Source organism: Dipodomys ordii, unplaced genomic scaffold, assembly GCF_000151885.1.
Source record: "Dipodomys ordii isolate 6190 unplaced genomic scaffold, Dord_2.0 Scaffold289, whole genome shotgun sequence".
In the NCBI taxonomy this organism is placed as follows: Eukaryota; Metazoa; Chordata; class Mammalia; order Rodentia; family Heteromyidae; genus Dipodomys; species Dipodomys ordii.
The window spans coordinates 217462-228989 of NW_012267505.1; the positions used below are offsets into that span (position 1 = coordinate 217462).

The window sequence follows — 11528 nt, forward strand, 5'->3', positions numbered from 1 at the left end:
ATTCCTCAGCACCACATAAGCAAAAAGAAAAAAGCCGGAAGTGGCGCTGTGGCTCAAGTGGTCGAGCGCTAGCCTTGAGCTGAAGAGCTGAGGGACAGCGCCTAGGCCCAGAATTCAGGCCCCAGGACTGGACCAAAAAAAGAAAAAAAGGAAATAGGTATTACAGAGAAGCTTCCTAAAAGGCAGCTCAACCCACCCCCCCCCACCACCCCCGGCCACACACACACATGAATCTCCATGAAGATGGAAGGGTAGGAGAAAGTCATGTTTTACCAGAGTCCCTTATCTACTACCAAGATGCTGCCTACTTCCAAAGAAATGAGACTGTCTGTGTTAGGCTTCTTATCCTTGCTGGGATGATAGGCACATATGATCATGTCCACAGTTTTCCCTCTGGGCTAGCTCATACTGTGGTCCTCTCAATCTCAACCTCCCAAGCAGCCAGGACTATAGGCATAAGCTGCCAGTACCTAGCTACTCTAGTTGTTTTTGAGGTAGGGTCCTGCTTTTTGCCAAACTGGCCTAGAAAACTGGTAAGAGAGGTTATTTCTTTGGGGCAGAAGATCTACACAGGTAGAAGAAAAAGAGTGAGACAAAAAATTTCACTTTATTTTTCCTTCTTATTTTTAAATGATGAAATACATTTATGTGACTTGAAGTTGTTTAAATGTGAGAAAAATCAAGGGCTTAAGCCAACAAAAGTTCTCATCATGCAATAGGAATTTTAGTTCTACTTTTAATTAGCTGTCAGTAGGCATCAGTAGAGCGAAGCTGTGCAACTGGAATGGCAGAGAGGGAAGTGAAGCAAGAAGCCGTGCTTCCTTATCAGAATTATTCTCATAGTGGTGGATAAACAGAATTAACAGAAATCAAAGGAAAACAAAACAAGAAGAGTGATCAAGCATGGTTCAGTGACTTTTTTCTTATGGTAAAATAGGCAAGGTGAAAGGAAAGTGGTTAATTATGGGCTCTGAAACCAGGTCTTTGAGGAAATGCTAAGGGCAGTGGGGCCATTTGAAGGGAGAAAAAGGCATAGGTCACACACTGATGGCTCACGCTGGTCATCTTAGTTACCTAGGAGGCCGAGATCTGAGGATTGTGGTTCGAAGCCTTCAAAGTCCTTGAGACCCTTATCCACAATTAACCAGCAAACAGTCAGAAGTGAAAGTGTGGCTCAAGTGATATTTAGTGCCAGCTTTGAGTCAAAAAGCCAAGAGAAAGCATAAGGCCCTGAACTTAAGCCCATTTAAGTAAGTCAGGTCTACAAAGAATGCAAGCATATTTTCTCTTATTCATAAATAGACAAGTTATATGCAAGTACAGACAAACTGTACTTAACTGATGTATGGTATTTTTGTGGGAGAATTCAAATGGCATAATTTCTTAGAAAAACAAATTCACAGTCCAACAGGATGAATACCAGGAAACTGGTACTTGGAAAGTATGAAGGAGGAAGGCAGACAAATGAAAAGAGGTGGAGCAGGGTAGTGTCATCATAATACTTATGACATATCCTGTGAAACTAGGAAAATTGAAGGGAGGGTGGCTTGGGAAGGATGGGGAGAATGATGAAAAGGGTGCATCTTCCATGAAGATGCATTGCACTGGTTAAATGGTACAATGACTTAAAGATAACAAAATATGATTTAAAAAAGAAAGAATAGGGCATTAGACCATTTGCCTGAAATGTACAAACAAGAATGTTTGGGTATGGCTAGCCTATATTTTCATAGAGATTGATTTAGGAATTGAATTTAAAGTAGGGCAAGAGGAATTTAGATTGTTATCATTGAAGTCTAAAGAAAGCATTGCATTAGCAAGAAGCTTTGTTGGTCACCATTTGTTTTCTTTTTTTCTGGAAAGATGAAGCTGTAAGAATTAGTCTTGAAGAAGCTAAATGTATTACATATAGGTTTGTTCTCTTGCTCTCTGATCTTATAAACTCTGCTTTAGGCGACAGAAGCTGGTTTTCAAGGAAAAAATCCATGCAAAATGAAATGATGAAATATTGCGATTGTTAGCTGGCACTGTTTTCTCTTTAGTCTCTCATGATAACTGGCAAGACATTTTGCTCTGTGCTCTAACATATGTGTCTTTTTACTTTTATTGAGGGGTCGGACGAGGAGATGCAACAGATCTAAAAATAGACATCATAATGCAGTGTAAGACTGTGTTTACTTGCACATCAGAAACCTGCATGGTGAGTAAAAGCATTTGAAGTGAGACTTCTGGTACTTGTTTCTAGTTCACAGTCCAGCTGGCATGTTGCCCTCCCCAAACCATCACTCACCACACGGGTGTGTGTTGCCCTCTGGTGGCCAGCGTGGTGCTTGCTTAGTTCACATGCAAATCAAAGCTAGGTTCCAAAGAGTCCTTGTAAGACATTTCCCCAAGTATGCTACAGTTCACTGTTCCTTTGTCTTCACTTGCCCACACATGCTAAGAATGTTCCCAGGAATCAATGGAGGTTTCAGATTTCCATATCTGGTCAGTATTTGCTATATTATTTTCATCTTGGTCTTGTTTTTTGGTCATCAGTTGTATAACACTGATCTTGGAGTTTAGTGTTCTTGACCAAGATCACCTTGGCACTTGTGAAGTGTAGGATTCAGGAAATGTGGAATTGGCACTGAAGCTGTCCACTCCACAGTGAGTGCCCTCAGTGACACTAACTCAGATGTTCCTTGGGGAGCAGCTGTAAGGGGAGACAATATTGAACTGTAATAAAGAAATGCTGAAGACTGTAGACCTTTTCTGGAAATAAAATAAGCAAGTTGCCTTTATGATCAAAAGTAAACTTTTAAAATTCCTTCCAAGGTTCTTAGAAGTTACACACACACACACACACACACACACACACACACACGCACGCACGCACACATACACACACACACACACACAATCCAAGCCTCCTGAGTAGCTAGGATTACAGGCATGGGCCTTTGGTGCCCAGCTTCATAGATACTTTTTAAAATTTTTATTCCTTTGTGTTTGGATTCACTTTGCTGAGAGCACTCACCCAGACCCCATCCTTGATTTTTTTGTTCTTATCTATGAGAAGACTCTGGTTTGGGTCACGTTCACCATTGCCCTTCTGTAAAGTAGCATGGGTCCTTTCATTGAGTGAACAGATATTCAGGAGCCCTTGCTGTGTGGACAATGTCAGAGCTGCCACATGGGCATTTTCCACACCCACTGTCTAAACACATTTAATCAATCCTGATTTATCAAATAAGTTTTCCTATGCTGCTTAAATGCAATCAGTGTTCTCCAAGTCAGACGTTACCATTTGAAATTGTTTTTAATTCTTCTTTGTCTTAGTCTCTAAATCACATTAATCACCAGCTCCTATGGAAGATGCTTTGAAGTTTCACTTCACTTTTCATGTTCCCACTACTGCTACCTAGTCCAGGACCTTATTTGCTCATTTCTAGATTTGTACAATAGTCTGCTTCCTTTGTATTTCTCTGTATAAAATTCAACATGTGGATGTGTGCAGAATGTACCCTGAAATAGTGCTCTCATTGTGAGCAGAAGACACAGTGTGCCTGGCCAGAGCCAGTACCCATCTTTGGCTCAAATTCTTATCTATAAAATAGGCCACTTCTCAAGTGTTGTGAGATTAAGGTAATACATCTGAAGTTACTCTATAAACTATAAATTACTAAATCAGTGTTACAGGTGATAATTATCCAACCACATTGTTACATAGGACATGCCCCCAGCGATTCTTAGCAACATTCACTCTTGTTTTCCTGGCTCTTAAGATCTCAAGACACAACAACCCTAGCAAAGCTGAGCTATTCCCATCAATAACTTGACCTAGAGACTCCCAATAAGGGAGGACGTGTCACCTCCCTGGCTCTAGGAACACAAGTCTAATTTCTATTCATGTTTCTGCAGGTCTCTCACACCTGTACTACTCCAATGACCAACTCAAGTTCTACTTCCTTGGGGAGGTTTTCCTATTCAACCTCTCTACTAGAAACTCCCTACTCCACACACACACACACCACATAATTGGACACTCAATCTTGTTTGTGCAACTTGAAAATAATATATTATTGTCCTATTGTTCTTTATATAAAAATTCCTGAAGTCATTGAAAAAAATGTGAGGGTTTTTTTTCTTTTGCCCATGATGCCTATTATTCCTCATTATAGTATGAAGGTGAATCAATACCAAAGAAATACTTAGACTCATTGCAAAGTTGTTAATCCCCAAAACTAGAACTATTTTTGATCACTCCATTCACTGGATTAGGGCATCGATCTCACCAGCAACATAAGATTTTTTTGACAAACATAATTAGTTATTCATTGCTTTTTGAATGCCAATGTAAACTTTAAAATTGAGTTTTATAATGCATTTTAAAGAAAAAAATCAGATGATTCACATTGAACTGTAGTGTTTATTGGTTTAAACTCCAGTAGAAAAACAATTACTTTGCTTCTCAACAGTGCCCTATTGTAACCCTCAAATATGTAGAGGTCATGTAAAGAATAGTAAATACAACTTCAGAAAACAATACTATATTGTCCCATGGCATTTGTAGGGGACTGATTCCAGAACACCTTCCATAGATGCTCAAGTCCATATATAAAATAGCAGTTATTAACACATCCTGTGTACTTTAAAACATCTCTAGATTACTTACCATCCCTAAACAAACATGAGTATTACATAACAGCTGTTTACTGTATTCTGTAGGGAATAATGCTAAGAAAATTAATATACATGTTCAGTACAAGCACAATATTTTGTATATACTTAATCTGCAATTCCTTGAATCCACTGATTAAAAGAACTCAGGAAACAAGGAATACTATTCTAATTTGGTATAGAGAAATTACTAAGTTACTGGAATTAAAATAATAAAACAGAGGCATAAAGTGTTCCCGTTTAACTAGACACTGTTTACCATTATCCAACAAGTGTTTGGAATAACACTTATATATGTATTGACTATACAACAGCAATGTATTTTAAAGATATTCAAAGAATTTGCAACTTATGGGAGCTTTGAAAACCAGAATTTATTAGTCCATGAAAATAATATAATAAAAAGTTTCCTACCTTCTTATAAAACAAAATAGTACTATTATATATGAAATGACTGGGCTATGAAACTGGATGCCTAGGTGCAGGAAAATGAATACTTACCACCAGCTACATTCATAGTTCCTAATTCCATGTGTTTATTTCACAGTTATTGCATGATCTAAAAAGGAATATGGCCATATTTCTTCTGTCAGATTGCCCAGAATTGTGTGATGATATAAAAATCAAGTTTTTTTCACCTGTGAGTAATCAAGAACCCTGTGTGATTGCTCTTGTCTACCCTGTATGATTGCTCTTGTCTACCCTGTGTGATTGCTCTTGTCTTTTGACTGATTTGGGGTCAAGATTTCCTTTGCTGCAGTTCCCAGCAAGAGAAAGGCTAGATAGCAATCCATGTCCAGGGAAAGGGAGGAAAACACTTATCAGAACTATCACAAATTTTTACACATTCAAATGTTTTGGCTCACTTGTTCCCCTAAATTCTATGCAATTTACATATGTTAGTTTTCAAGTAAGAAAACTAATAAAACAAGGATGCTAAAAAGGTTTATTTTACACTGTTGAGCAGTATTGACAATTTTGAATCTTCTAAACACATTGCCATCAATGTGTTTACACATTTTCAATAACTGAGGAGATTTTACTTTCCTCTGAGTTGATACAAGCTATAATTATCTATTAACTTAGGATTATTACTGTTACAGTCATGAATGTATAATTTCTATTGATCAGTTGTACAGTGAATTTCAGTGGCTCAGTAGTTGTATTTTTCTATTAACTCATCCATCACCACTACCAACAAGAAACTTTAATTTCCTTCTCTGTGCCTTCCTTCATCACCTGCTTGCTCACTGCTGAAGAAGTGTCTATGAGCTATTGAGATGGTTAATGTTGAAGCAAATGACCTGGGCAATCGTTATATTGGAAGTTTGCCCTTGAATAACGGATCTACTCTTGAATTCTTGCTCAGCAAGTGGTCTGTAAGCAGAAACAGTGGTTTCTGAACTGGCTCCAGGGACCTTGGTATTAGCTACTTTTAGTGATGATTATCAAGAATCGAGAGTGAAGGTATATTTTTTTTAATTCAGGAAATTCTTTGCTTACCAGTTTTCATTTGGGGGCAGTACTGGGGTTTGAAGTCAGGGCCTCATGTTTTGTTTGGTTTGCTTGCTTGTCTGGATCTCTACCAATTGAGCTACGCCTCCAGTCCTGATTTTTGCTGGTCATTTTGGAAATGGAATCTGACTTTTCTGACCAAGCTGTTTTTGGTCCTCCAGAGCTCAGCCTGCTGAGTAGCTCTAGTCATCACCAATATGGGTTGATAATTATTCAAAATAGATATGTTATATTTCTTAAAGCTTGGCCTCAAGGACCATCTCTGGGGAGCGACTGTAAATTCTAGCTTTCCTCTGATGGGGCTCCAGGTGAGATGACTGTGGATGCCATACAGTGTATCTTTCACAGGATGATTGTTTACCCTGACGTGCAGCGTAATGCCTCAGTGCCCACTGGTGACAGGTGTCCTTCTCAGAGGAAACCTGTTTTTACTGGCAGATGCCTGGAGGCTCTTGTCTGACTTGTTATTTTTAGTTTCTTCCTACCAACGTAGATACTGCAGGAAAGCCCTGAGAGCAGACACAGGCTTGTGCACGCTGCTCAGATCAGGTACCAACCAGGCAGCACAACAAAACACAGAGATTAGGAGAAGCAGGTTATAACAGAGAGAGGCGAGGGCAGCACCAGCCTCAGCTAGTGGAAAGAGGGGAGCCATTTAGGAGAAACTGATGCCCAACCAGTGTCACAGACACAGGGAGACCTGAGGAGCAAGTAGCCTTTGCGCTGGGCCCAGGGTGTTACCTGAGCAGGTTTCCCATGGGGGGCTCCATCGTGGTCCCAGGAGTTGTGCTGTAACCCAGGTAGTCACAGTGACTTACCTACACAGGTCCCCTGGAGCATGGGGTGCATGGGGTAAGGGGATGGTATCTGCTGTCACATAGGAAGAGGGGTGCATGAAACAGATATCCAGATCAGGCCACTGAGGAACTGGGAAGGGACAGAGTCTGGAAACTGGAGTGGCTGTGCCCTGCTCCTGTTATGCCAGTCTAATGTACACTCAAAATGAATGCAGAGGCTACAGCAATGAGTAAGAACTCACCACCATATGTTTGGGTGCAAAGAGGCTAGGTCTTTAGATAATTTAGTTGATTTAGTTGCAAATAAGATCAAAAGATCAGTATCTATATTTATCATGGACCAAACATTTTTCAAGTGGAATTGATGTCATATAGTAATTCTATGTTTTGGGCTTTTTTTGTTTTTTTGTTTTAGTTTTCATTTTTTGATGGTCATGCGTTTGAACTCTAGGCCTGGGCGCTGTCCCTCTGCTCTTCAGCTCAAGTCTAGCACTCTACCATTTGAGCCACAGCACCACTTCCCATTTTCTGAGTGGTTTATTGGACATAAGAGTCTCACGGACTTTGCTGCCTGGGTTGGCTTTGAATAGCAGATCTCAGCCTCCTGAGTAGCTAGCATTACAGGTGTGAGCCACCGACTCCTAGCTAATTCCCAGCTAATGTTTAATTTAAATTCTTTGTTTTAATGTAAATTACCAAATCCTTTTCCACCATGGCTTCACCATTTTACATTTGCACCAGCAAGGCCTGAGGGACTCTGGTGGACTGTGGTTTGCTGATTTTTGATGGCGATCCTACTGGATGTGACATCAGGACTCAGTCTTCATGTGTGCTTGTAGGCCTTTTCCATACATTCTCTGGAGAAATGTTTGTTTTATCTGCTTTTTTCAGGCTTTTGTTTTTGTTTGTCCGGTAGTGGGGCTTGAACTCTGGGCCTGGGCGCTGTCCCTCAGCTCTTCAGCTCAAGGCTAGCGCTCTACCACTCGAGCCACAGAGCCACTTCCGGCTTTTTTCTTTTTGCTTATGTGGTGCTGAGGAATGGAACCCAGGGCCTCAGGCATGCAAGGCAAGCGCTCTACCACTGAGCCACCTTCCCAGCCCAGGCTTTTGTTTTTTAATTGAAAGAGGTCTTCTGGATACAACACCGTCATCAGATACATGATTTGCATATATTTTCCTTCATTCTGTGGCTTAGTTTTTCACTTTGTTGCTATGCTTTTTTGTTGTTGGTGGTGGTAGTCATGGAACTAGAACTCAGGGCCAGGGTCTATCCCTGAGCAATTGTGATCAAGTTAGTGCTCTACCACTTTGAGCCACAGTGCCACTTCTGGTTTTGTGGTGGTTTAATTGGAGATAAATGTCTCATAAACTTTCCTGCCCAGGCTGGCTTTGAACTCCAATCCTCAGACCTCAGCCTCCTGAGTAGCTAGGATTACAGGCATAAACCACCAGCACTTGGCTGCTAATGCTCTTTTATGAAATCCAATTTAACAGATTTTTTATTTTACTGCACTAAGCTTGACCCTTTACAGTTTAATCGAAACAGTGTTCTCCTAAAGTCCCTGAGTACTTTGTATAGAAGGCTGCAGCTGATAAATACATAAAGAAATAAGGGAGTAATTTTAATCTCTTGGGATCATTAGTTCTTGGTATACATTTTATTATGAAAGTAACCTTTTTCTTTAACCCTATGTTTTTAGAACCTTCCAAAATACAATCAGAGCTGTGCTTTCTTTTTGTGCTTCCACACCTCATTTATAAAGAATAATCGGTAAGGATATGATGTAATCCAATAGAAACAGCTTCATCTTCCACGTCTGTGTATAAACTACAGTGGCAGGTCTTTTTGCCCACTGCCTAAGTACATTTACCACAAATACAAAGAACCCCTTGAGCAACCATTTCAAAACCCCTGTCATGGGATGGTGTGTAAGTTAAAATGCAGTTACTCAGATCTTAGTAATGACCAGTTCCTCCCAGGGAAGTCTACATTTGCTCAGTTCCTGGAATATGGCAGGTCCTGAGGGTGTGTGGATGTACTGTGGTAATACTGAAGGAAGGTGTGATCCATCGAGGGAGGCTTTAGCTGGCCTCAAGCTAACACTGGCACATTTACATCTAGGACAGAAATGGCAAGGCCCGATAAGTATTAATTAGTCTGAAAACCATTAATTTTATAGACTCCCATTTTAAAAAGTTTTTCTAAGAACTGAGCATCTAAAAAGAAGTTCATTGTTCTTAAGAACCCACTACTATATCTAGAAACACATTCCTGATCCTACAAGTTCTCCACTTTTTAGGAGTATTTTTCCTGAGGTGGTGAAAACTACTCAAGACCAGAGTTGAAGAGATTGTCCTTGTGTCATCGTGTGTGTGTGTGTGTGTGTGTGTGTGTGTGTGTGTGAACTGATAGTATTTGTTATATCCAATGTTAATCTTCTCTTCAAGTCTGAACTGAGCTTAATACCTCCAGTCTAGTAAGACAGCACCAAGAAAACACCAGTTCTACACACTTGTGATTCAGACACAATTTGGTTTGGGAAAGAGTAAATTATTTAATGACAAAATGTTCACCAAGTTTTCTAGATATATATGAACAAACTTTGACTCATGAGCAAAATTCTTAGCAAAGGCATGGCTTGGGGCAAGGGGTCTTTGCTCATTGCTCCTTCTCCAAGTGGTTGTTGTAAAGCACAGCTTTGTCCTTTATGTCACCAGGGTCACATGAGAGATGGTGGGGATGTTTTATCCTCATTTCATAGACATTTCTATAGGAATTGGTATCATTTCATGCCTTGCTTTTGTAAAGCTCCTTTAAGAGTTATGAGGTTGTTATTTAGACAAATACACAGCTTTGTCACTTGAGAGAGATATAGACAGAATTAGATCTAAAATACACTGGGATATGGTAAGTTATCAGGATTCTAGATACTTACACACAGTGAGACCAAAAGAAGATACTCCTAGGATAGAAATACAAAGACACAATGCCTACATGCCTCTTCATATTTATATAAAACTGTGTGTGTGTGCGTGTGTGTGAGAGAGAGAGAGAGCACGCTAGCACTTCAGGATATAGAAATAAGAGCTCTCTTTTTTAAAAAAATTAATTTTTGATGATTCTTTCTTGGTGTATTCACATCTATACCTCAAGGAGGGAGTGGGAAGAGTATAGAACTTGAGGGATAAAGGGAGAAAAATGGCAGCAGTGGAGCTCACTGGACACAGATAAAAGTGAATTATACAACTTGTGGGTGGAGAGAGAGGAAGGGACTGGGAGAGAATGAGGGAATAGAGACATTGTACAAAAAGGAAATGTAATCATGACCTGATTCCTGTAATTGTAATCCCTCTGTACATTACCTTTATAATAACAATAAAGTAAATTAATGTTAAAAAACAAAAGAAATAAGAGATACAGACAGGCACTGGTGTCTCACTGGCCTCTGAACCTAGCTACATAGGAGGCTGAGATCTGAGGATCACAGTTTGAAGCCAGCCCAGGCAGAAAAGTCTGTGAGACTCTTCAATTAGCCAGTGAAATAGCCTGATGTGATAGGTTTAGCTTGAGCAGAAACAAAACAGTATTTTATTACTGAGTTTCATTACATACCTAATATATTTGTGGGTAATTTCTGACAATTATAGACATTTTCATAGTTTGTTCAAACTGGATGTAACTAATTCCCTTGGAAGCATGTTGGGACCAATGTGTTTGCATCTGAAAATTAAGGTATCTATGTCACCTCCAAGAGGTGGAATTAGCCAAGTAAGGAAAGCAAATGGAGCTTAGTTTCTGGTTGCAGGAGCAAGTCTCTTTCTAAACAAGAGTGTTGTATTGTATGACTTTTCTGTTAGCCCTAAAATAAAAGGTAATGGCTTTTCTTCCTATCCTTAGGCTTTACCTAACGCGTAATGAACTGGATAATCTTCATAAACCAAAAATATGTGGGTTTTATCCCACTGATTTTGCTGTAGAGATCAACTTCGAAGAGTAGTTACATGGAACTATTCTATTTTGGCACACTATCTGAGGCACCACACCACCGATGTCTAAATTCATGATACTTTATATTTTGGTATATATTAAGAAAAAAAACCCTAAAAAAAGAAACTCACTAAATAAATTCTATATATAAAAGTATCATTAATGATTTTGTTTTGTTTTGTTTTGGTGTGGTATGCTAGCATTAGGGCTTGAACTCTGCATCTTACTCCTGGCTGATGCTCTACCACTTGAACCATACTCCTACTTCCAGATTTCTGATGGTTAATTGGAATAAGAGGCTTGAGGATTTGTCTGCCCTGGATGGCATTGAACTCAATCATCTAGATCTTAGCCTCCTGAGTGGCTAGAATTATAGGTGTGAGTCAGCGAGGCCCAGCTTCACTGATGTCTTCTTGAAAGCATATACTTCACATAGTCTCCCTCTTGTATTTAATTTGAGAACACAGCATACAGAAGAGCAGTGGGGATCACATGAAAGAACTCTGACATAGCTTAAAGCTATCTAAAAATTGTAATCCTACCAATACCTATGGACTCCCATGTTT

At 39.6% G+C, this 11528-nt stretch overlaps 1 protein-coding gene across 1 annotated transcript in view; it reads left to right on the forward strand.

Annotated features, from left to right (window-relative positions):
- Positions 1–10972, forward strand: part of LOC106001366 (phosphatidylinositol 3,4,5-trisphosphate 3-phosphatase TPTE2-like) — a 41021-nt gene extending 30049 nt beyond the window's left edge. The window contains exons 8-11 of the mRNA XM_013036470.1: positions 2112–2200; positions 5210–5302; positions 8675–8745; positions 10873–10972. Of these exons, the coding sequence (XP_012891924.1) occupies positions 2112–2200; positions 5210–5302; positions 8675–8745; positions 10873–10972 (353 nt within the window). The remainder of the gene's footprint in view (positions 1–2111; positions 2201–5209; positions 5303–8674; positions 8746–10872) is intronic.
- Positions 10973–11528: the final 556 nt, after the last annotated feature.